We start from the raw sequence: 26,700 nt of genomic DNA, 5'->3' as shown, positions 1-26,700 counted from the left end.
GATCTTTGACAAGACACAATTCAGCACAGAGATAGAAACTCTAAGCATCATAATAGCATGATGAAGAGGAATTTGTAGATGTCTTTTTTTTCCCTTCCAGGTTGTCCATCTGCATTAATACCATTGGTACAAAGAAGTCCTACAGATTAACAGGATACTGCGTCTTTATACCCTATAGACAGACCAAGTTCTGTTCTTACTTACACTGGGAAAGGTTGTATGCTTATGTTTATAAAACATGAGGGAGGGAAGAAAATAATTCCAGTGGGATTATTCCAGACTTTAAAAGCAATTATTTTATTAAGAAAAAGGTGTCTTAATTTGCATTAGCTAATTAATTTATTCTGGGCAAAAAGGGAATTAGATAATTTTAAAGAAGTTAAATAGCTTAGTTAAAGACAACAGGGGAACTTAGAGGGTTATCCTGTCTAATGACTCAATAAGTCATATAAAAATAACATATTTTAGGCTGCAGCAGCTAACGAGTGAAGAATGCACCTATTTTTCTAACGGACATAGGCCACAGAGAGCAGGATCTGCTTTATTCAGTGTAAGCTATGCTAACGAGATTAGAAAGAGTGAAATAAAATTCAGCGGAAATGTACTTATTGGACAGTTGCTGTAAAATTAATGGTTAAAGAAACAAAGAAGGCATTCGTTTGGTGTCAGTTCATTTGCAGAGTTGTCAGTTAGAAAACAAATATAGAAAATATTAATTTATCTGTTTCACCATCGCTACTGATTAATAGGGATGTTATTAACATATACAACAAGAAAAATAAGTTTACCAGTCGAATAAATACATTTTTTCTTTTTCTTTTTTCTTTTTCTGTATATGAACACGTGTATTTTACAAAACCCCATAGCACTATGGGAAATAAAGATCCTTCTACAAAAAGAAGATGTAAGTCAGTGTTACAATAAAGCTTTAGAGTTTCAAAATGTATCTGGGCAAAGAGACAAAATCAGCTAGAAGGCACTACTGAGTCACTGAGAAGGTCCAGCTTGCGGCTGTTGTTGTCTTAACCTCCAACTTGTTCATAAATTATCTCTCTTCTCTATCCCAAGGGATTGCACATAATACTAATGTGGTCAGGAAGGCTGCAGTAGACTCCGGAGAAAAGAAGCCATGGCCACGCAGAGAGGAGAAGTTACTGATGGCCATAAGAGGCTGGCTGAGGCTGAGCTTGTCGGCTGAGGCTGGGATGGGCGATCTGGCCGCGGTCTCTGATCCAGGCGGTTTGAAATCCAAATGGGAGGCTTGACCGTGATGTAGCCATTGGTTATCCTGATATAGGAAGGCAATGTGGTGGTGCTGAAAGAAAACACAAGAGAAGGAAATTAAGCAGGAGAACCCTCAACTCTACTCTGTGAGCTGTTGATAGTAACAACAACAATTTCAATCACAATTTTTATTTTTGCTTGCACGCATTTGACATGCAGGGAGAGGCCCAGGGGCTGGTCAGAGTGATGAGTTGGAAACGGCTCGAATTCAGGATGTCCTTCAGCTTCTGGCAGCTGGTAGAATACAGCCAAAGAAGGGATCATTCCATACATCTAACTTACTTCATTCATCACTGGCTAACATCAGACTGTGGCAAACGTATCTTTGTGCTGACCCAGGACGACTTCATTCTTATGTTCTTAGGTACCTTCTTGTCATCAACGGTCTCAAAATTCGTCACATCTCAGAGACATGTCTTACTCACCCTGGACTGGATACTAAGTCCAGTATGCGCCACAAAACATCTCCCTTCCGTGTTTCACAAGCCATAAGGCATCTTGCAGGATTCCCTTACAGAACTGATAACCTTGAGCACAGGAGACCAAGCAGCTCCATCTCCTTTCCTGGCTTTAAGCCATTTTGGATCAAGTCACAGTACCAAAACCAGACTCAGTGTGAAGTTTCTGTGTCTGTGGATTTGCCTCAATAGTGGTGTGATTGCTTATTGATTGCAGCTTGAGTTACTGCTTTGATTTGAATTTGCAGGTTGGAATTCATCATGATTCCCATGACGCTGAAGGTCAAAAAGGTCCATTTGCAATTGATGTGGAAGTTTTAAGTTGTAATCTCCAATTCATAAAATGCTTCCATTGCATCTATTATTGAATGATCCATAATCCACCAGTTGTCACAGAGCAGCACAACCACGCATGCAAACTGTGCGAGGTGATTGTGGCCTTTAAAACAAGGCATTCTGCTGCGGAGTAAGGAGAAAAAAGGCAAGTTCTCCTGAAACTGCAGATTCTCTGTGTTACTTTCTAAATCTTCCATGGAGAAAATTTGGAGGCACTGAAAACGATGATCAAGTAAATTTTTATGGGATAAGAAGCTATGCAGTCCTATAAATATTTAGCTATAGTATCTGAGGTCCTGACCTTGGAAGATAAAGGCTGCGTAATAAAAAGAAGAAAAAGGTATTGCATGATATCAGATAGAAGGAACAATACCTTGCTCCAAATTCATGGACAGAAATAGAATTTAGTAGCACTGAAGGCTTTTGTCTTTTTCTGTCTAAGCAATACCAAGATAGCTTTTGGCTCAGATGCTTCAAATGAGTTGAGTCAATCACAAACTGTGAGAAGATCAGAGTCTACCCAGAAGGCCTCTGTGGTAAACACACATGCAGGTCTACATCAAACCCAACAGTCACTGCACATTACACTTCACCCCAGGTTTTAGGATAATTAACTTAATTTCTTCCCTCATCCTTTATACTGTCACCACATCTTCTGGGAGGGATAGCTGTTCTGTAGCTAGAAGTGATCTTAACAAATGTGCAATGAATTAGAGTAAAAAGAACAGGCAGTCTTGAATTAAAAACATGGGAATTGCTTCATGGGGGCAGATAATCCATCTAACCAGTATTAGGACTTTTGACAGCAAGAAGCGGTGCTTGTTCCAGAGAAACAAACTGCTGCAAGTAGAGAATTCTGAAATCAAGCCTTACTGAAGAAAGCTCTTATCTAAATTCCCATGGTGAGTGGTTGGTTTATGTCTCGAACGGATGATACAAGACTGTACAGAGCTGTAGAGCTTCTGCTCTACTGCATCAAAACAGGTACAGTCACTTCATCCAAAGAGCTGAGCTGGGATAAGCTAACGGCGCTGCTTCAAATTTGTCCAGCTTTTTTTGAGCAGTCAATTTAGTGCTGGCAAGAAAGATATGAGATTAGGCACTGTGTAACCCAGCTCCCGTGATAGATGGAACATCAAGTATAAATGGTCTTCCCACAGCAAATACAAAGCATCATTAAAGCATACCTTGGACAAAACTAGGTACTACACTCTCTGAATAATGCAACAGAAATGTAGTCAGGCCCCAGCTCCAAATCATGCAGATCTCATCTGTCCTTGCAGTGATGCTGTGATGCACAGATCTGGCAATACTGACAGTGGGATCACAATTTCCCCCCCCCGTACCAGTTTTCCCTAAGGCAAGTATGGGTAGGTGCTTGTACTCATCTCTTGTTAACTTTTTGTAACTTTACAGAATTACACAGTTTGGTCCTAAATTAAATTCTGTACTATGAAGAGGGTCTAGTTTTCAATTTCAGTTTCAAAAACATCACCAAAATGCCATTCAGACTTGCAGTTTAGGTGTATCCTGCTCCTGACACATCTATGGGCTTGACCCTCCAGTGAGATTTAAACAGTCCCTGTGCCAACTGCCCTTCTGCACCTCAGGGATGTACTGTGTGAGGTGTCTGGTGTAGAACACAGCCTGGCCAGGGAACCTATGGAAGAGCCACAAGGCCCATTCATCAGCCAACTACATCTAAGGGATTCCTAAATCAGCCTTAAATCAACATTTTACATTTCTGTATGACGTTTCCATTTTCTAGTCAACTGTTAGAAGTGTTTTTGTGTTTGTTTTTTTTTTTTTTCCTTGAAAACAATTTTTTCTTTTTTTTTTAAATCCTACACTTAAAATCCCAGGGTTTCCTATCACAACACCTGTGAATTTTTGACCACTCTTCTCAGCCCACAAGGTCATTTTCTGTTTTCAAGAAATTAGACTTCTGTAAGGGCTTCCTTGTTAAGATAAATACTGTAAAGTAGAATTGTTTTTAAAAAATCCTTATGTGCTTGACAAGAGAAGAACAACTCATTGCTATTAATATGTACAAAGCATGTTAACAGCAAATGACACATATATGTGTTTAACACATATGGTTAAACACAGTTTAACCATATGAAACATTTTCCTAAATGCAGCTCTACTTTTAGCTGACTGCCAAGGTGGTTTAGAGATATTTAAAGAGAATGATCCCTTCTACCAAATGCTACAAAACTCCTCGTAAAACCTTTGGTCCAAGTTTGTAATTAGGCTGTTTATATAGTGAATGAAGAGAGAACCCTCTCCAGAAGATGTTCCACAGCATTCTGCTGCAGTTCTCTAGGTGGTACTTATTCTTGCTCAGGGTCTTTCTCTTCCTAGGGGTTACAGAGGGGTCCTAGACAGCCACGTTAGATTACAACCTAACCTTTGAGGTGCCCCTGGTGCCAGGAGGTGACCTCTCCAAACTCCCTCTGAGCATGTTTGCACATGCACACAGGATCTCACTGACCCTCAGACCTTCCCTAAGGATGAAGGCAGCAGCAAAGTCCCCTGAACTCAACCAGAAGCCTTCCATTGTCCTCAGGGAGGTTTTGATCATTCATGAAATGAACACAGCAAATAATAAAAATGAATCATAGATCTGAGGGTTAATAATCTAAATTATTATCACGCCTTCTCTTGCCAGCCCAGGATATTCTGTATTTCAGTCTTTTGTGTCTGATAAAAATATCTTTAATAAAACATTCCACATGATCTGTGATGAACAGGCAACCACTGGCTCCACTGTTCATACCTCTCTTCTTTGCTTCTGTGTATGGGATTGTTTTAAAAACTTGGAAGGCTCCAAGTATCTGTTAGCCAAATGACCTGCGGTATCATATTCATGAGCTTGTACTTTTGATCAGATAATAGGGCAGTTTTTCAAATCAGTGCATTAGTCATACATTGTCTTACCATCATTAGACTGTGTAAAACTTTCCCCAAAAATGGGCCCTCAGGCACAGGCTTTGTGAACAGACCCTACAGAATCCAATTACATGACTCAAGTCCTCTACACTGGGAGCATGCTGAAGCACCTTGATGATTTGGGAGCATTTTAAAGCTGAAAAATAAAACAAACACACACACCCCCCCTCTGGGGGAACTTCTGTTCTGGTTTAGCTTGTGAGGACTTTGCAAGGAGCCCCCAAACAAATTTTTAGTGACTTGGTTTACCCACATAATCAGGGCTCATCTGACCACATGTGACACCACAGGAGAATGACAGAAGATAGGACTAGGAGGGACTTGCCGGCTCATCTGTCCCAAAACCAGGAACAAGATTTAAACCCCTCCTGACCATTTATGTCTAATCCAGTCTCAAAAAAACCCCACTGTGATAGCAATTCCAGAGTCTCTGTGGACATCTATTCCAGCATCTCACCACTGCTGATGTCCAGAATGACTGCCTAATGTTTCACCAACTCTCCCTTGCTACAGCACAAATTTGTGACTTCTGTCCCCATGGACAGGTTTTTTCCTTTCCTTTTCTCAGCAGCCCTTTGTGTGTTTTGTAGACTTAAACATCTTTCACATCAGTCTTCTCTCTTTTAAACAAGCAATTCCCTCTGCCTTTCTTTGCAAGTCCTCAGGTGCTTTCCCTTCATCCCTCCTTCTACTCCACCCTGGCTCTGCTGAGTTGATCCGTGTCTTTTCTGGAGCAAGACGCCCCAAACTGGAAACAGTCTGTTCCAGCTGAGACAGTGACAGCAGCTACTGCTTTGTGCAGTGGGTACCACTGCTGCTTCATCTGCAAAGCAGAAGAAAGTAAATGAAAAATAGGCAATCTCCAGGTAGGCAGACTTTTCACTACTTTTTGCCCCCAAAGCCCAAAACACCTTTTTTGTCCCAGTAACTGTTCTGAAGCTCATGGGAAACTGATGGTGCCCCACGGTGAGATGCATTTTTAATCTGCTGCTGTGTCCTGGGTCCCAACATGGTTTCTGTTCAGGGCAGAGGAAGTGACCCTTTTAAGCATAACTTACAAAGTGTTTGGTGATTTTTCTGGATCAAAGGACCTATGCAAACACATGACAACTATTTTTAATAAATGTACACAAATGTGGACTCAGACAGCTTTTCTTACAGTAATATCTGATGAAAGCAGCTTATCAAGACAATGTGCCAGCATAGATTGAACCCTGAAAAAAAAAAAATGCATGTTTCAACTGAAAACCTAAAGAGCTGGTAAACGGAAAAAAATTTTTTGAGTAAATACAATAATGGCTGTTTTGCATTTGTGATTTGATGTTAACCTTATGATGGCTTGGGGTTTTTTAAGTGATATTAAGCATATGCTTCCTGTTTCTTTTCAAACAAATTTTGCCCTATTTTTTTTCCCGTTTCATTTAATGAACAGATGTGAAAAGAGTTGATCACATTATTTTTCTGGTGATCAGAAATAATGTTCTGCTAGTGAAGAAAATTATTCTTGGAACTAACCAGGCCTATTTATGTCACCAAAATTTATTAATCAAGATGTGAAAAATGCATATGTTTAATGTGCTGGGACCAACCCGTTGCAGCATGTAAACAAGCTGGCTGGCAAGAATTCTGACCACATGCTTGAAAGAAAGGAGTTGGTGCTCAACTAAGAGGAAAAAAGAGTATGCTGCGGAAAAAAACCAAAAACGCACTGGAAATAAGTCACAAGGATTTAACTGTGAAAACCACTACAGTAACCTCTAAAAGGGAAAGTGAAGTCCCCATCTCCTAAAATTTTCATATTACTATTTGATGTGTTTCTGGATTGGATTCTTTAGGTCAGCATAGGCTCTGCTACTCCCAAGCGTCAATGATCTCTTCATCATTATCTTCCTTACAGACAGTGTTCTTGCAGCCTGAGGGCTAAATCCTGCAGGATGCTGAGTCTCCTGGTCCCAGACTAGCAGGAGGCTAAGCACTGCAAGCACATGAGTGCTTCCAGCAAGGCTAGTATTCACATACCTACAACTCAGCACGTCTTACAGTCCTTTGTGGGATCAAGGCCAAGAGGCTCACACTTTCGCAAGGTTCAGTTGATTAAAAAAAAAAGAAAAAAAAATTCAACCTGGATCTGATTAAGGAACCCAGATTTGGTCCAGAGGAGGCCACTACTTATTTGTGGTGGTGTAGTAAACTACCTTTGCACGTCTGAACAAGTAAGCAATATCACACGCTGGTTTGTGGTCAACAGAAACAGTGGATGAGCCAAAGGAGAGCAGTAGCTCTACCGTTTTCCCTCTACCCCAGGGTTATTGGTAGCCCAGATCTTTGGCCATTTTCCACACTGCAAGCAGCACAGCCTCAGAGACACAACAGGGTGGCTGCAGCTTTGCATCGTTAGAGGGGTCAGGCAACGACACGGGGAGCATTTCAACAACCCGTGACTGCTGACCCGAGCTTTCCGAGACTCAAATGGGAACCATCTTTCTATCCCAGAGAAATATTCAGCCTTATTTCAATGCTCTGGCTCCTCTACAGACTGACAGCGAGCAACTCCCCTCCTTGAACCGTGCCCATGTGAGCCTCTGACCCCTGTGCAGAGGCAAAGGACAAGTGCATGTTCACTGCGAGAGGTCTGGTCCCCCAGCCCTACTCTTTGTTAGGACCATGTCTGCCATGGCTTATCTCTAGAAGAAAGAAGAAGTTATCCACAGAAAAGAGGGAAAGGGAAGTGTAAGTTTCACCAAGCATTGGGTCTGAAAGGACAGAAAGCTGTGAAGAACCCCAAGCCACACTGCCGCCTGTACTGAAGTGCATGAAGGGTTGTAGTGGAGAGCAGGACACTGCATGTAAGGGTGGGGTGCTTGGGAAGCAAAAGGAGGTAATGTGAGGTGTCTACACCTGGTACAATCCTGGATGTGCAGGACTGAGCCTGTCAGCAGCCCCTGTAGAAGCTGCCATCAAGGAGAATCACAGGCAGTCCTTCATATGCCCTGGCCTTTAATCGGATTTAAGGAATGGGATTAATCGTATCTATGTCAGATGCAGGCTTGTGGTTGGAGTTATTCAGCTGCATTCCCACTGCAGTTCTTGGGGAACAAGATGTCTCCAGAGGACAATCCTTTCCCCCAAATGCACGCCTCTAAGGTGGGTGAGGTGAGCTGCTTCGCCTCCAAAGATCTCTGTCTCTGGAATTCAGGTCTCCTGAACCAAACCCAAGCTCCTGCCCCAGTGAGGTCGTTGACTGGCAAGGATGGGTTCCTAAGCTGCAATGGGGCAGCAGGATGGGCAAGAGGAAACCTGCTGATTGTGCAGCACAAGAAGCAGCTGCTGGTGGGGAAGCAGCTCCCCTCTGCAGTCCCATAGCAGCTCCCTAGCAATGGGCACAGCAGCCTGCTGTCCCTTCCTTGGGGTCTTAGCTCTGAGGTTTGACGTGAAAGAGAAGGTGGCTTGCTTGGACTGGGGGCTCCAGGGAGGCCATGATGGTGGAAGCAGGAGAAGGCTCAACATTGAAATGCAGCTCAAATGCCTCTGGTGCCTTTTTGGCCCCCCTCTCTGGATGGGCTATGGGCTTGAAGCCAGGAGATTTGTTTTTTTATTCCCACATCATCCACCGAGGAACCATCAAAACCTCATTAAATCACTTTACTTCTGTTACTCCCCTGACTCTGATCTGAATCAAGACCTTGAAGCATTAGTATGACACCACCAGCATTAACCCACCATAAAGTGTTTTGCAGGCTTGCACTGTGATTTGCAGGTCCCAATAGCCCAGGCCACCTGCAAAATACCTCTGTGATGACAAGTTCAGTGCCAATGTGTCCCTGACCTGCAGCAAGGCTGAGCACCACAGGAGCATCCTAAAGCCACACGTGGGTCACGTTGCTAAGGCAAAGTGTATCATCTGCTGTGGGGCCAGGGATGGGATGGGATGGGATGGGGGCAATGAGGACTGCTGCATCTGAGATAGGGGAAAGAGGAGAGGAGTTTGCTGTCACAGCAGTGCAGCTTGAGGGCCCTCAGGTATGAGGACCCAGTGATGAAAAGGTGGACCTGAGGATGCATTTAGCAGGGAGGGAGGAGTTGAGGAACAACTCCAGCGTAGCCCAAGGGCCCTTTTCTAAAGTGAATTTCCAGCATGTGGGAAAGTTTCTTGCACCTCGCGGTCACATTTAGCTCTCCCCTGTCCCCAGAGGGGACTGTGTACGGCCCTTTTCAACCTCCCGCCCTGAAGTCTTTCAGAAAAACCCTGCAAACACATATCCTGCACCCACACATGTGGCAGCAGCAGAATCAGGCCCGCTGTTCCTTGCCAGACAACTGCAAAGTGGTGTAAAAACACAGAATGTTGTAAAAACCAACAACCTTTGAAGCACACCCTCTGAGTAATTACCCCATTCCCATCTAATGACTTAAAGATGTTGTATTCCTCTCTGATTTGGCAACAACAAAGTTTTCGACCTTATTAAAACCAGCCCATCAGGAAACTACATGTCATCCTTTAAAAAAAGAAAAAAAAAGGGGAAAAAAGAGGGAAAAAAAAAGAGAAGAAATTAAACTCTTTAAAATCCCTGTGAACATTAATTTAAGATACTGTAGCTGAAGACCCATGATTTGTTGTAGTGTCTGGGTGGTCCTGAGGCAGGAGATGACAACATTAGCTCTTTCCTTTGCCCTCCTAAGAAATGCTTTGATGGTGCTCTAATATCCTAAGAATATCCCCCCGTGATTCTGCACTGGGACAAGGCAATCACAGAGCTGGGATAATGCATCCCAGTTTTACCCAGGGCCTGGCCCTCGCTAAGAGGGGATAGCTCAGAGCCCTTTGTTTCACCAGCTCTCCACTGACACCTGAGCCAGGATGCGTTCATGATAATCTAAACAGTGATGTGGGCTCAAAACCATGCACAGGCTCCCCCCCCCCCACTGCACACATCTGGCTGCGTACCTGATTTGTATGTGCAATTAAGACACTCATCATCGCGGCTCAAATAACCAAGTGCTTGCTTCACTGGTCCTTGGACAGATAATGACTGCAGGTTTTGCAGCCAAAGGAAGCAAGAACATCCACGTGTGCACACACACATGGGCTTAGTGTTGTAAAGATCTTGCCAGTGATGCAATCTGTGATGATTTTCGGGTAACCTGCTGATATACAACACGTAAAGAGCTAATTTGGTGGTGCTGCAAGCAGGTGGTTTTGAACGAAAACCCAAGCACAAACAGAATATCTATCTTTTGTCTGCATTTTGAAAACCACCTGCTCCCACTGACACAGTTCCATGTGCAAATTTTGGAGTGGTCAAAATCATAATCTGTATTTTATGTCTTGTGCTCAACCTTTCAATTAATTAGAACCAGAGTGACTCGCTCTGCCCTCTCCAACATGCACTCAAGTGTTTGTTTGGCATTGTGTGGGCTCTGTGGCTCAAATACTTTTTGCAGATGCACAGAATTAACCATGCACATTTACATGTGCTTGGGGAACATATACATTTGTGGAGATGTATATATTTGACCCTGTCACTTTCTTGTTAAACACTAAAAGATATCGACTTTCCCCTCCAGATTTTAAAATGATTTTGAATAGGCAGTAGTGGGGAAATATGTAAAAAATCCTGTCAAATTAAGTATTTTCCCCAAGACTGTTCTCAAAGACACACAATTATTTTGGCTAAGATGCCTGTGCAATGGGTTAAAGGAACAGAATGAACAACCAAAATATAAACTGTCTTAAGTGGATGTCCATTGTGCTGCATTTTTCCATTCGATTTTAATTTTCCTTTCCCTTCTCCCTGTTCTTTTTCCATCTCGGTGTAACAGTTTTTCTCTCCACATAGCATCTATCACATTTTTCTCTCTAATTCACTGGGCTTACTTTCCTGCTCACTGCTTGTATTTTTCCAGAGTCTCTCTTAGCAAGAGTAATTAAGGTTGGGTCAGATCTTTGAACCTGTTATTTGGAGCAGTATTGAATTCAAGCTTGTTCCACTGAACAAAAGCTCTGGCTTCTTTTTCTTTCCAACAGACTCACTCTCAAAAGAAAAAAGGGTTCATAGGGCGTATCTGCCAGGCAGAAATACCAAGGACATTAAATTGCTGCATTGCCCACAAGGTCTGGGTTCCTCCTGCTGCTTGCAAAGCAACCATGGTGATATCAGTCACAGCATAAACTCCTTCTCCCTGAGCACTTCCAAACCCTCTGAAAGCTTGGAGATGTCACCAGGGGCCCATAAAAATCTGCTTGCTGGCCTGTAGAGCTGGAAAGGCTGCAAAAGCCTTCCCTGCTGGGTGACATAACCTGGACCCTGAAGTGTCTCTGCAGAGCTGAGCTTTTGTGAGCATGATCTGCACCACGTCTCTCCACGGTACTGCTACATGAGGTGCACCAGAGGCTTGGCTCCCTCACCTTCCAGCACCGTGGGCTCAGGTATAATGCTTACTTTGTTCAGTCACGTTATTCAAGAATTGTAAAGAGGAGATCTGACTGAAATCGGAATTTGGCCTGGCATTTTCATAATTGCAGGAACCCAGCTTTTATAGCATTAAAACCACATGAATTTAAATAAATGCTACTTCTCCTTCATCCCAGGGAGTAACTGGACTTAGACCACAGCTGCCCTTTGGGTCCTGCTAGGTTTTCATCCTGCAGCTCAGCCCACACTGCCAGCACTGTTGCAGAAGCAAATTTCCTCCTGTTTCACTCTACAATGAATCTGTCTTCTTAGGTAAACCTTCTAAGAAGGTTAAATCCTTCTTATAAACCACCTGCCCTCCACAACAGTACTGTCGTCTTCCGCCCCATCACACTTTTCTTCACTTTATTTCACAGGGCACTAAACTCACCAGTCAGATGGGGAGAGTGAAATCCCATATCCCTTATCCTTTCCCTCTGGGCCACCATTGACAGTGTTGTGTGTTTGCACTTCCAACGAATTTTAAAGTCATTTATTTTTCTTTACAGTAACTCCAGTGCCTTTGCTGGGAAGTCTTTTACATTTTATGGATTTTATGTAGCTCTGCTAAGTCTGGAGCTTTACTTTGAGGAACAAACAGCAGGTCTCCAATCTTTTGGGGCTTAGATACTGCTAGGTACGAAGATCACTCAAATATATAATAAATTCATCTTAGGGTTGCAATGTTTGAGGAGAAGGTTTGCTCTGGCTTTCAAATGGGAGGTGATCTCTTCAACACACCTATGTATCCCTGGGACAGAGAGGCAGACAGGCAATAACACAGTAAGCAGTGTCCCTTCAGAGGTCACATCTTCAACTCAAACCCAGCTTCTGAGATCACTCTATTATAAACTTTTCCCCCTGATGGGAGCAGTGCAAGGAACAGCCCTGCCATGGATGGGTCTCTGCTGCTTCCACAGCCTGAGCAGTGGGGAAATGTCTCGCTCCTGACCCCAGCAGCCCCAAATCTTATGTGCACAGGGGTCCAGCCTCCCTGCAGGGTCAGCACTGGCTGCATCAGTCTGGGGAGAGGTTCAGTTGGCTCTGAAGAAGATGGAAACAGCTACATTGCCCCATGCTCGACAAGGAAACACATCACTTGCTAAAGGGAAAAACTCTGTATAAGAATCACGATTTAGGGAGTGCAGGTGCTTTACAACCCACTTCTGGGTTTGAGGAATCCAGCTCATGCTGGGCAGGAGCCCATTCAGCACTTCTCACAGTGACTGCAACTGCAGCCAGCATGGCAAGTCAAACCAAACCCATACTCCTCACCCACCCCAAACAGCAGGGCAAAAGTGCTACCCTGTATTGAATTTTCTCAGCCTGCTAAACCAGACAGCTTATTTTTCAGCTGAGTGAACATAAAGAGTTTTGTAGAGCTGTGTTAATGTGCATTTCAGATTTAGAGGAATTCCCCTTAACTGAGGGTACTCGGTGCATCTTCCCTCCTTATCTATTTGATCGGAGCCAGAAATACAGGTGGGAGGTTTTTTTGTGTGTGCGATAAGACAACGTGCCATGAGAAGTCAGAGCTAAAAGCTCCTAGGAGCCAATCCCCACAACATCTGGCTAGTGAAAGCCCTGGATATGGAAAATATAAATGTCAAGGCTCATATTTATAAATTGGAAGGGCCATGACGACATCTGCTAACAAGCTTTCTTCCAGAGCCCATTTGCTGTACATGGCTATTCACAAGCAACAATAAACATGTGCAGGGATCAGGGGTGCGCCTGCCCTTCCTCTCAGCCGAAGGAACACACGGACGCCCTGTTCTCACAACACAGAAATACAAGTGTTTGCAACCCTCACGGCAAAGCTCTTGCATACCAGCCCACAGTGGGATACGCTGCTGGAATAGCCTAAAAATAGCTGGAGAAAAAAAATCTTACATTAACACAGAGGATGGTCAAACTCACTTGGTGTTAACTCTTTCTGTGGAATAAGCACCTTCCTTTTTTTACCTCGCTCCACAGGAGACACTTTGTACTAAAGGTCCAGTCCTGAAACTTTATTTTTATGACCAAGTAGTTGTGGATGGGAATCTCAAGACTTAAACAGAACCTAATCTATTCAGCCGTGTTAGCTTAATATTAACTTTAGAACAAGCTGTAGGTAAAATTAACTTCTATATTTATACCCACAGGCACCTTTTCTTCATCTCAGTGCCAAGCTGAAGTGCACTTCTGAAGCCTGAGAAATAAAAAAAAACTTATCCAATGCATAAGCACAAAGGTTTTGGTAACAACTTATTAGTGTGTCTCGACCACAGTTTGCCCCCATCAGGCCCCCAACACTCCTGACATTGGCCACCATCACAGAAACTACACATGAGGCTGCCAAGTTGTCAAGAGAAGGAAATGCATCAGCAAAAAGAGCCTGGACTGCTTTATGATGTCCATGAATTTATCAAAGAACGAATAGAGCCAATGTTGACTGTTGTATCTAGTCCATGATGTTCTTGGCCACACACATCTCTGTGTGAAAATGGAAGGAAAAGCAAAGATGAAATAACATGGAGGAGATCTACCTCCTGGTTAAAAATGAAGGGGGATGCCTCCCACCTACTGCCGTCTGCAGTAATGCCAGATGACAGAGATACAGTTGCTACTAAAGAGAGATGCCTCCATCTAAAAGAGGTTCTGCTGAAGGCTGTAGGCTCCAAGAGCCCACAATTCCATTGGCAGGGTCTGACTGCAAAGTGTAGCACAGAGTTTGTAGGATCACAGCCTCCTGCAAGGCAAGCTCAGAGAGGGGGAGGTCCCCCCTTCTGGGGGGGGTCTGGGTCTAGAGATACTGGAGGAGTCCCTTTCTACTTCTTGCTCCTGGGCCCATGCCAAGCACAAGCAGCCCGAGTTAAAAAGGTCAAGTAGAAAGAGTATTGAAGAAAGGGAAAATTTAAGTAGAAAATGTAGAACCATGGAACAGGAAAGTTAACAGGTTGTCCAAAATCAAAAGGGGTCCTGGCATTGGGTGAGGAAAAGAGTCTGTGCTGGCTGAGAAACATCAGGACAAGTGAGGATGTGCATCATGGAGGAAGAAATTATCGTAACTCAGCAGCTGCTTCTTTTTGAAATCTAATCCTAAGCAAACATTTTGTTTGTGCTGCACCAGCCAGATCTTCCGTGGCTTAACAGAGCTAGCAATGGTAGGGCTATGTTCAGCCCAAGCCAGAAATACACCAGACTGGGGCAGATATAAATATATAATACAGACTATCTTTCCTCAACACACCCTAAATGAAAAGTAGAAAACAAGAAAAGAAGACAAAGCTCTTAATAGGTTCCATAAAACATCCTGCACTGTATTTTCAATCTTAATCAGCACTGAGGAGGAAGGAACAGAAAGTGTTCTTGAGTATCCAGTGCTGCAAAATACCTCACTGTTCAAAAATCCCAGCTTTTGCGTGCTCCAGTTTTGTTACTTGTTCGCCTTAAAAAATATGGATTTAATATTCATGATGGATTTAAATTTCACAAAACTAGAATACCTAATGCATTACCAAGAAAGAATTTAGTTTCATGAAATAAAATTGAAATCTACATACAAATCATGTCTCTCTGTTCCAAGAGACTTCTGTGTTCTTATCTCTAATGATTTTATTTTCAGGTATCTATAGGTTTCATTAAACTAAGGTTTGCATACTGCTTTGTATTAATTGTTGATGCTGGCAGTGACACACCTAAGCAATGGCTTTTGCTTGGTTTTTTAAAGTTTATCTACATTTCATCACACATTTTAGAGAACAACAGACCAAAGTAAACCATTCAGATCTTCTCCTGTGTCTAGCAGGTGGAAACATGGCTGCACATCTTTTCAGGCATCTGGAGGATAACGAATGAACTCTTTGGCTTTACAAGGGGAAAGAAGTTATCGCTCACAGCCAGCTGACAGGGAGGGCCCATCAGCATGGAGATGTTAGAGTTTTGGACATGAACATCAGGACATCCCATCTGTTACTGCCATGCACAAGAGCTGTGTGCTGAGCCCAGGTTTCACAGCTTGAATGAATATGTTCTGTGCACTCTGCCCATCCTGATAATCCAAGAAGCCTCAATAAAAACCATCTAGGGAGGAAGGATATGTCATCACTGTATCACATGTTACAGCCATGGGATTTACCTCTTACTGATACTGCACTCTGTTATTCCGTGCTGTTATTTTACTTCCACTGGAGGGTTTGCATACTTGAGGCTGTGCAAAGGGTGTGATGAAAGAATTGCCAACATCAGTGCTTCTTAAGAGAAGGCATCAAGACATCTCCTCATCTTAAAGGGGAATCAGATGGAAACGGTGTGAAACTAAGAAGGGCAAAATGCAGTATTACCTGTACTTTGCTCTCTCAGCTGCTCAGGAAGCCTTCACAGAAGCAAGACTGCATGTTCAAGAGAGCCATGCAACGTGGGGAGATAGAAGGAGCAACTGCTACCCTGCTTCACTGTCCAAAATGTCTCCTTCTAGCCACTGTTTATCCACCAGAATTCACAAAACAACGGTCAAACTAAAAGCAGATTTTAGGCCAGTTTGAGATATAAAGGTTCAGCTTCCATTGAGGAAACAGGAGGGAGTCTTTGCCCAGGACGTGTTTTGAGACCACTCAGCATGACAGAAGGGTCTCTTACTCAAGCTGTCAAACCACGAGATTTTTCTGATGAGTAGCTATTTGTATGCTATGCCTTGGAGACTAGGGGTAGTCACTGACAGAGACTGTGATCATGAAAGCTTCCTGAGAAGGAAATCCTGCTAGGAGGACAGTGAAGGAAATGGTAGACAGAAGTGCTGGAGGAAAGCCAAGGGGCCACACAACACAGTTAAGGCCCAAACAGCAATGAGGTGTGACAAGTGACTCCAACACACCTACGTTCCCGTTGTTCGTGGCCGCTGGAGTGGTCCCTTTGGGAGACAGGTTCCCCATCGTAAGTTAGAAAGGTCCTGAAGCTGCATCCTCATCCTTGGCTGAACATCAGAAAAATAAGTGCAATGGTGGCAACTGCTTGCTCAGCAGCATGGAGACAGGCTGGAGGAGGGAGTGGTTCCCCTCCCCAGGAGCATCAGCCAGCAAGGGCTCTCCAAGCAGTATCCATACCAGGGAGGCAGATAGAGTAATTTAAACAAACAAGGCCCCAGTGATGAAAACATCAAGCTCAAAGCTACCATATGGAGGGAAATCATCTGACCACAATTTACCTGTTAGACTTCAAAAGTGTCTCGGTCTCCTCTAAAGAAAAGCAGTCTTTTCTTTAATGAAGTAAAGTACTGTATTTCAGCACCGTGTGTTGTGAAAAGGAAGCAATTTGGATTCATTTACTGAAATTTACCTTTCAGATGCAGTTATGTGAAATTAAAAGTTTTGTCTGATTTGACAGAGTTCTGTTTTCCATCACTGCATTGTCTTAAAAGAAAGGATAACAGGTTAAGTGCTTAAATTCCATCCAAACTGATAAGGTTCACTCTATCCAGGCACACTTAGTGCAGTTTATTATACATTGTCTCCCTTCATCCATCACTGGTATAACTTTTTTTTTTTTTTTTTCCCCCCTAAAATAACTTGCTTCCAAAAGAAATTGATATTTGTGATGTTATTGCATTCATCTGGGGTTGAAATGTCAGTGCTGGGCTATCAGAGAAATGACATTTCCAATTGCAGGGGGAATTAATTTAATTTTCCACTAAAGGCAGGTTTTGCAGGGCTGAGCTTACATCTGGGACAAGAATTCTTTTTTTTCCCTTCTGATAGCAATTCTTTTCCTTTAATTTCTCTCCTGTGCAAGTGAAGCATCTGTGTATCCTCAGTGTCTTTCCAAAGAGCATCTTCACTCAGGTCTCTTCCCTGGCAGTGGGAACAAACCTTTGAATTTACCCATTATAGCCATTACAACCTTTTTAATTCTTTCTTCTCATCACTATATTTCTCCCTTTCAAATCCCACAGATGACACTGCTCCTTCCAAACCTCCCATCTCCAGAAACACCCTCCCAGTTAGGAACACCCCTCCCTCCCTTTTCCCAGGTGCTTTCCTCCAGCCCTGCCTTAGGGTCCCAGGAGCTCCAATGCTGCCCTCCCACCTGGGGAAGGTTCTCTGTTACCTTGAGTTGGTTTTGTCTGTAGCGCAAAACCACTTGCCTGTTAGAGTAAAGATGCAATCCCCATCTGGCCTTCACTGACTACTCTGAAAAGCCACAGCCATTTCTCTGCTCCTTCAATTAACAGAGCAGCTCATCATGAAATGCCAGTGAATGATCTGTAATTAATTATTTATATTATAAGGGGAAGCTTAGCTAACACAGTGTCAACAGGAACAATAACACACTCGGCAAGCCAAACTGCAGCCTTCCAGCCCAAGGGTTTTGCCTCCCCTCCCTGCTGCCCCAGCTGGCTTTTGGCTACAGGAGCTAGCTAGGGTTTAAGTTTTGTCTAAGCTCAAATTCCTCCCAATGACAGTCTTCAGATCTGCACTTATCCTCCAAAATCAAGCAGTTAAAGAAAAAAATCTCACTACTTGAAATCTCCATGTAATTTTGATTCTCAACAAACACAAACTGCAGCCAGGCAGGGCTTTTTCATTTTGTTTAGATTTTGGGGGAAGGAGGCAGAAGGGAGAGGAAACCACACATTTCATCAGCATTTCTTATTTTTTAATAGCCTTCCGTGTAGCCGATTACCCAGGAGATCAGCAAATCTTATCTCTGACAAAGTCAGGGAGGAGGCCGAGCAGAAGCTTTCTCATCCTCCACAGAGGTACTAACCCTCCAACACAAAAATTTAAACACCACCCACTCAAGGGTGCCAACTCAAATGCCTCAGCTGTTAAGACAGAACAAAAAAAGGAAAGGACAATCTCCAAGGTATAACTGAAAGTAAATACTAATAATGATGTGTGACATTAAATGATGACTCATTTTTCACCAGGCCCTTTCAGATTGTAGCTATAACCTCAGATCAGACCTGAACGACTGTGTGAGCTGAAGTCTTAGTGGAACCATTAATTATGGATTTCCTGGCTTTTATAGGTTGGAGTCAGACCTTTGATGTTCCTTTAAGATTGTTCTCCTGTGTTCATTTTCTTTGTTTCTGTGTTGGTAGCTTAAAAAAACACCCCAAGATTTCCATGGAAGTGTATGAGATAGCCTAGAAATGTGTAGTCCATAAAAGCCCTACAATTCATGGGTCGTAAAGTCCTCTAATCCACGGTCAATAAAGCTTTGGAAAAGAGCTGTATGAACCACAGTCATTCCACAGTTCAATGAGATTCATACAAGAATCAATAATCTGGTTTAAGTTCGCCTGGATTTGTCCTCCACCTGTATATTTCTCTTTGACTTTTCAGGTTGAAAGGCAGCTCAAAAAGCTGAATTCTGGAGACCTCACATGAAAACCATGAGTTTTATGCAGCTTTCATCCAAAAGCTGTAACAATGACCTAATTACCTCTACTTTGTCTCAAAGGTGAACAAGTCAAGTTTCAGGTGATAACAGGAGAGTTCGAAAACTCAAGCCGGAAGAACCATTTTGAAATAATAGGGCCACAGCTCAAGGTAGTACGTGGAGACTTCAGTTCGTATAGAATATGAGGGGCTCCAATTTAAGTATATGCAAATGCACAAGGGATCTATGGGACAGACGAGAGCGTGAACTTCTTGTACACTGATTATCCTCCAAAAATGAGTGCCAACAGTCTCACTGTTGCATGCTGGTCAACATTGCCTCCTGCACAGCTAACACTCCATTGCCCACAGACATACTAGCTGTTTCCTCCCAGGAATGATCATGCTACAAAGCCTGGTGACAGGCACACATTTCTGCTCTTTTCTTGCCAATCAGAAAGGAGTCAGCTAGAGAGAACTCACTCTTTATTGCTTTGTGCAAGGTCCAGCTTGCTGAAGAAACCCAACTGCCAAAAGCACAATATGTGGCAGCTGGTTTATGAAAGTTGAGACCCTATCCAATTCATGGGGAAACCAGAGCTAGTTGTGAGTCTCTGATTTAGCTGAATGGTTTGTATTTTTTTTTTGTTTTGTTTTGTTTCCAGGAAAACACCAGAAGTTGCTCCAGAACTGTAGAAACCCTGAAACCATCTGAAAGCATTAAGGCAGCCTTCCCTTCTTCCAGCCTTTCCTCATTTCTAGGGCTGTGATCTCCCACTAGTATCTCCCTGGGATCTTTCAGCAAGGCAGGCGACACACAGCGTCTGGTTCATCACCAGCGTGGTGGGAGCGGAAATTTATGTTTCCTTCTCCCAATCTCCATCCTTATGAAATGGAAGTAGAGGGATAAAAGGTTTTGATTCAGATAAAATCTCACAGGAGCACAGAGAGAATAATTTAACTCTAACCTAGGGAACTACCCTTTTATATGCATCTCCTAGGGACATTTCTTACTGAAACAAAAGCAGCAAAGGTTATAGAAGTCCACCAAAGCTAAGCAAACACCACTGCTTTAAGCCCTCAACTGCAGGATTCCACAGCCACAGAATCACAGAATCATTTCAGTTGGAAAAGATCTTTAAGACTGTCGAGTCCAACCATTAATATCCAATATTCTTTCCGAATATCCAATATTCTTTCTGTACAGATAGGGTGGAGGCAGGAGGACTGTACCCACCAGATCTACTTAAGCACGTCACATGTATGACACTTATGTCGAGCTGGAGCAGACATCCTTGTGACATGCTGGGACACCACAGGGACACCATGTTTCAGTGGCCCACAGGCAGAAGACAGAAAAGTCCCTTGTCCTTGAGGCAGTCAACAATACTGAACCAAATGCCTCTTAGTTCATGCTTAAACACCCTCTGTGGAGGGGATCCAACCACTCAACGCACTCTGAGAACAAAACAGATGAATCCTTAATAACTCTAGCATTATCCTCAGAAATAGCCTTACTATGTTAAGATTAATATGCACCATCTTACTAACAACACTTACATCACCCACCAGAGGTGAACTAAAAAAACCCAAGACAACTGCTCCATTAAAAGAATGAATAAAAATAATTTTGAAAAATATCCCAAAACACAAATATGTGGAGTTTTTTCCATAGCAAAAGGAGAAGCCTCTGAAAGACTCTGACTCATTTTACTTGCGAGGAGTTTAGGTGCTATGAAAATGGGAATAAAAGTAATGCTCAAAGACAGTCATTACGTATATAGGCGAGCAGCCAGTTCCCAACAGATTATTTCATTCCTTTTACTTTTTAGGAGATCTATAAATATTGTGGCTGTTTATCTGCCCATGACTTGGCCTGGATAAAGGCACTAAGAGCTTTTTCAATTTTAAAGCTGGGGAAAAAAATTGCTCAGGAATCCTGAAAGCATATGTTGAGACACCCTGGTCAAACATCAGGGGTCTTAAACACTGAATGGGAGTTTTTAACCTTGGACTAAGATTGAAATGGCCACAGAAATGTGTCTCCCTCCATTCTCTTCACATAGGCACCTTGGCTGAGTACATCAATTAGCCTCAGTTTGTTGTTTTCAGTGCAGTTTGAGATACTAAAACATTTCAGCCCCAGAAAACAGTTAAGAATGTTGCCAGTCAGATAGGTCAGAATCCTAAAAGCTCTAAGGAATATTCTGTATGTTTGGAAAATGGGCGAGTCTTTGGGCTGAAAACTGACAGTAAAGAGAGAAAGGAATTATTAGAAGAAAGCAGGCAAACACAGAATATTTTCCATTGTAATTTTTTCTCCTGTTTTTCCTCTGACAAGTCCTTGTTTCTGTATATTTTAAATATTTTAAGCATTAGCTTTTTTTCTCGTTACTTTTAGATCAAATGCGCTTATGAGCCTTCCTCCTGTTTCTCCACTGAGCTCCAAAACCATGACCTCACTCCCTGTTTCTCCCCTTTAGCCTTTTGCCAACTCTCCTTATGGTCTAATCAACAAAAGCTGCGATCTGTAAAGAGCAACCATTAGGAGACAGCAGGAAGAGGACAGGGACCATAAAAGTTATGACTCACCTGTCTTCTATCCGAACCCAGAGGTCATTGAACTGCCTCTGGCGATGGTGTTTGTGCTGCTTCTTGTGCCATTTCTTCTGCCTGCCAAACTCTTCCAGCTGGCTGATGCTATCTGGCAAGAGGAGGTGAGGAGACAGGCTGTCTTCTTCATCCATCTGCAGGGGCTTCAGGGAAGGAGATGTCAGTGGGACCTGCTCAGAAAGCTGGACAGCGGGCAGGGCTGTTGCTGAGGATCCATCCAAGGCTGGGCTTGTCTTTGTTGTCCTTGAACTGCAAAACACAGCATTTATACATTTAATGAATACGTGAGGCATGGTGCTAACAAAAAGTGAAAACAGAGGACTACACCACTTTGTGTGTGCTTCTAACTGCTAAGAAGGTGTACAAGGAGAGAGGCTTTTGCTCTGGGGCAGCAGCTGAAGACAACAGTGGTGGCTTCCTAGCAAGCTTTCAAATAAACAAACTCAAAAAGGGGGAAAAGGCATTTAATACGTTATTGCTGTTTTATGGCATTATAATTACTTCTTAGAGGTGGTGGTAGGGGTCAACAGGAGAGGTGTTCCTGCCCATGGCAGGGAGGGTGGATTAGATGATCTCTAGGGTCCCTTCCAACCTAAGCCGTTCTATGATTCTATGATCATCTCCCTCGCTGGGCTGAAGGTTAAACTGCAAAACTGCCACTCTGAAGAAAACAGATACCTTCAGAGATGCTGATCTTAAATTAATGAAATAATACTAGTTCCCAGGTTTGTTTTTTTTTCCCAAATTTGGATATAATTTGTGGAAGACAAGTCAGTGTTTTGAGTGCAACAATAATTATGCTTGTTCATCTGAGTTGGATTGGTGACATGGAAGCACAGACTAATGACAGAAGTGTGGTCTAGTAGCTCAGCTGCTGTGATGGGACAAGTGAGACCTCAACTCTAACACGTTTTTTGTATAATGGAGAAATAAAGCCCAAAGGCTGGTAAATTACCTGTCCAAAGCTACCTTGAAACAATAGAGCCAGAGCTCTTCACTTCTGTTTGAAACGCCACCACCTCTTGCATCTCATGGCAATTACACAGAAAAAGGCCTTTCATTGTTTTCAACTTCTAAAATTTCACTAATTGTAGAAAAAAATGTCAGTACAAACTCTCTCCATTAATATGTGGCCATTTGAACTTACATGTGTGAGTTAAGATATCGGAAAGAAAAAAAATCTAATAAACCAGTACTGACACAAAGCTTTCCTTCCCCCCCCCCCAACTTCAGGAAAAGTTCCTCTTTGGTCTTAATTGCAAGACAGGAGCTTTTTCTGTCTCTGGGATATCCTAATGAGTTGTAGGTACAGAAAATGGAAGCAAATTAATAGGCAATATGAAGCTGTGGTCAGCAAAACTATTTCTATTACATGGATGCTACGACTTTTATGACAGAAACAATTAAAGCCACGTGAAAAGTTTTGCCTCCTGAGTGAAACCAGTAAGACATTTTAATGAAAAAGTAATAAAAAATCCTGAACTTCATTGGTGACAATGTACAAAATGTGCTGCAAGTGAAACCACATGTTTCATTTATGGAACATTTTGTTCTCTTCCAAAAAAGTCACATCTACTACTAATGGTGACTTTTTTTCTCTTTTATTCTTTTGAAGTCTGCTACAATAGCAGTCAAGATGGTCATCTCCATTTCCACTGCATCGTGTTTCACCCACAGGTCCTTCCAGTAGCTACTGATAATTAATTGTTGCTACTATAAGACTCACTGGCAAAAACCACAGGAACTTCGTCACTCATAGCCAACGTTAATGAATTTCTTCAGAGATCAGATGACAGATACAGAGAAGAAAGACACCTGTTTAAACTAATTCTAAAACTCTCCAAGGTTGCTCTCTTTAATAAAAGATGCAAGAAAAGCCCATGTTTTTACTAGCATTCAGACTCTCAGTGAGTTCTTTCCAAACTCATTCAGACTCACTCCATGATCTACTTTACATCACAGAGAGATCTGCTGGTTCTGGATTTTTGTTCCCCATTAAGACTTTCTTCCATGATTTCTGCTGAGGATGAGTTTTTGTCAGTACAGCAACTTCCTTTGGTAGATGGTGGTGCTCTCCAAAGCCTTCAGAACTTCTTAGGCTGTGATACAGACTCATGGATGAAGCAAAGTTATCTTCAGACTCCTGTAAAAGGAAAGACTCTCATAGGTTTGCACTGGGTGGCCCTCAGGCCACAGCAGACTTCTTAATTTTTATCCAACCATGATGGTGGATCAGTGAAGCTTGAACATGCAAATGCAGCCATTTAGAAGCTTGGAAGATAACATAGTGTGAACTTTGCTCGGATGGGTCAGGCAGGTAAGAAGGACCTGAACCAAGCACCTACAAACATCACATGGGTAACTGCAATGGCAGCAGTGAGTGGCAAGAAAGGCCTGGCCTCATTGTCTGCTGCATCTATGCCAAAGCAATGGAATACAAGGTGGTTGATACTGCCCAAAGACAGCTCATTCTGGTACTGCTGTGGGTACCTCTACTCTTCACCATGTGATATAGATTCACCCAGGTCTTCCTGCAACACAGCCATCCAATAGCACCCTGTGGAGAAGAGCACTACACTGGCCACAAGGCTGTCATGGGCAGAAACATGTTAAGAAGGTAAGAGCATGGAGCAGATGTGAGAGCCCACAGCAGACAAACAATATGATCATCACAGCTGGAACTGAGCCGTTGCAAGACTCTGTTTCCATTGACTTTCTTCTTCTAGCCACCAAAGCTGTGCCTCAGGTTCTGATCAGGCAGTAATTCCCTGAGGACACTGAAGGTAGGAGCAGCCCCCATATCAGCCCACCTCTGCCAGCTCAAAGCTGGCCCCACCATTTGGTTCCTTGAAGGGTCTTAGAGACATCTGAACACATAGTTTCCACCTTTTAACACCTACTATTTTGTTACACGTGTTTACCTTGCTCTGAGTTCCTAGTAAACTGGAACCAGTAGAGAGGTGTTTTTATGGGTTGAGATTTTGAAAACCACTTAAGACGACTGGCAGCTCACTTCTTATTAAAATTAATGAGTTTGGGCATCAAAATCCCAGTGGTGGCTTTGAAAGCTTCTAGCTTAATTGTTTCCACTACCATCACATGAGCCACAGGTTGTAAACTCGATATTTCAGAACATTCTTTGGGAAGAGAATAAATAAACACTGAAGAAACATTAAAATGTTGTAACCTTAAGAGGGTCATAAACTAACCACTTGTACTCAGAGTTGGCGCAGGGGGAATAGCTCCACTGTGGCAACTACATACAACATTTGGTCAATAGTCGCTCCATTATTCCTGTACTGCTAATAATCATCCCAAGACCTAGAAGGGACTGTTGAAGGTTGAATGTTGATGCAAGTTTGCTTCTTTCAAAACAATGATTTTTTTTTTTTTAAAACTAATTTAAGAGACCTAGAGACATAGTTGTTTTCAAATTTGATCATCATCCTGCAGATATTCAACCAGAAGTGAAATCAAAGCTTTTAATTCCATAGATGTGGATATTTAATCCAAATATATAGTAAGAATATTTAGAGATTTTAATTCAAAGTAAAGTAGACTTCCTAGCAGAAGATAACTTTCCCATTGATTTCAGTAACAAAATTATTAATACAAATTAATATTAAAATTCTGGAGTTTTTCCTCCTAAAAAAAATATATTAAAAAAAAGACAAAAACCTCCCATCTGCCATAGGATACCTGGACAATAGATCTGCCCATTGCATGCAGCTTTACTGTTTCAATTAACTGATTATTTCATGGACTATTTCATGTCTTTCCTTTGGTCTCCATCTCAATGCACTCTGTTAGCACAGCTGCACTGCATGGGTATTATATCCATGGGGATACAATACACTTTTTTTTTTTCACTCCTTCACTATGGCTGAGACAGCTTTTCAAGATACGTAGTTTTAGTTTTAGAGACAGAGAAAAAGCAGGGCTAGCTTTCATTTTGTGAGGCCACAGTGCCTTTCTGAAGAAAGAGTGAGAAAGTACCACCCAAATATCTTGGTCCACAAAGATCTCAGAGATATTTCATGAATAACTTGATACAACTCCAGGCATAGAGGTTCCACCCATTTTTAAATCTATCATTCTCACACAGGGTGGTCTTTGAGAAAATAAAAGTATTTCAGGCCCTTAGGTGGGTTTTTCTCATCTCTGACCTTAATTTCCTTCCTTGGGATGCACAGTTCTGAAAAACTCATTTTCTAAAATAATAGTTTCCAAATAAGAAAACTTGGGAGTCTCAGCAAATATTCTACCACGGCTTGGTCCTAAGGTACAGAAAACAGAGTGAAAACAGGAAAACATTTATTCTTGCTAGTTCTTGAAAACACTTAATCCACAGACAAAGACCCTTGTGGTTTTGTTTCACTTCTGGTGAAATCTGCCATCCTTTTCCAATTCTTGAAAAGAATTAAAAGAACAAAACAAAACAGGCAAGTGGTTTAGGCTGAGCTGTATGTTACTTCAGGCTGTCTCAGCATTTCTCTCTGCCTTGTGGCACTGACAATAGAAAATTGACTCATCATTGGGATTTGCTAGGGTTATTGAGTGGGTCTGGTCAGAAAAAATGACATTAATATCCTGAAGTCCTGTAACAGCTTCTTTTCATAATTCCCAGGCTTAAAACTGCCCAGGTCCCACTTTCATTCGACCCCAAGCTACTTGGCAGTCTGGCCATGCCTTTCTCCCTGCCCAGGCAAGCACCTTCTTCCCCCTCACATCAGGTATCCGCTTTCTGCTGCTCAGAGGGCGGTGACCATCTCTGGGCTTGATAACCTCCTCTGCAGGATGGACCAGAGCATCCATGTTTTATTCCGGCTCTGAGGCCGCGTGGTGTGAACACTACACGTTGCACCACACCTTGTCCCCAACAGTGGGGGGTTTCCCAGCCACTGATTCACTGACAATTGAGGTGACCATCAGGTAGTCAGACCCCACCAAACACTTCTGCCCACTCACCCTGCCAAAGTACAGCCAATAACACTTGGGGCGAGTCCCACCAAGCCTCCCTTGGGCTTCAGCAGGGCCAGGAATTGGCCTTTGCTCTTGAGACTTGCCTTTGCTGACCATACACATCTTCCACACAACTAAATCATCACTCTGTTTTTTCTGCAATCTTGCGGTAACGTTTCTGTTCCCTCAGATATGTGCAGAATCTTCTAAAATGCACGTTTGCCAATTTGCTCTTTGCATCTTGTGTTTGTAGCGCGAGTAATGGAAAAGTTTTCTCAG

The 26,700-nt window shown here is 42.7% G+C and overlaps 1 protein-coding gene across 1 annotated transcript; it reads right to left on the bottom strand.

The window, feature by feature from the left end:
- Window positions 1–278: 278 nt before the first annotated feature.
- Window positions 279–21,660, bottom strand: LOC103772143 (metalloprotease TIKI2-like). Its single transcript, XM_008939461.1, has 2 exons — window positions 21,439–21,660; window positions 279–1,315 (listed from the first exon to the last, which is right to left on the bottom strand). Exons 1-2 carry the CDS (start codon window positions 21,591–21,593, stop codon window positions 1,093–1,095), a joined length of 378 nt encoding a protein of 125 aa, XP_008937709.1. The 5' UTR covers window positions 21,594–21,660; the 3' UTR covers window positions 279–1,092.
- Between the last annotated feature and the right edge of the window lie 5,040 nt (window positions 21,661–26,700).

Source organism: Merops nubicus, unplaced genomic scaffold, assembly GCF_000691845.1.
Source record: "Merops nubicus isolate BGI_N331 unplaced genomic scaffold, ASM69184v1 scaffold51624, whole genome shotgun sequence".
In the NCBI taxonomy this organism is placed as follows: Eukaryota; Metazoa; Chordata; class Aves; order Coraciiformes; family Meropidae; genus Merops; species Merops nubicus.
This window is presented reverse-complemented; position numbering and strand designations above follow the sequence as displayed.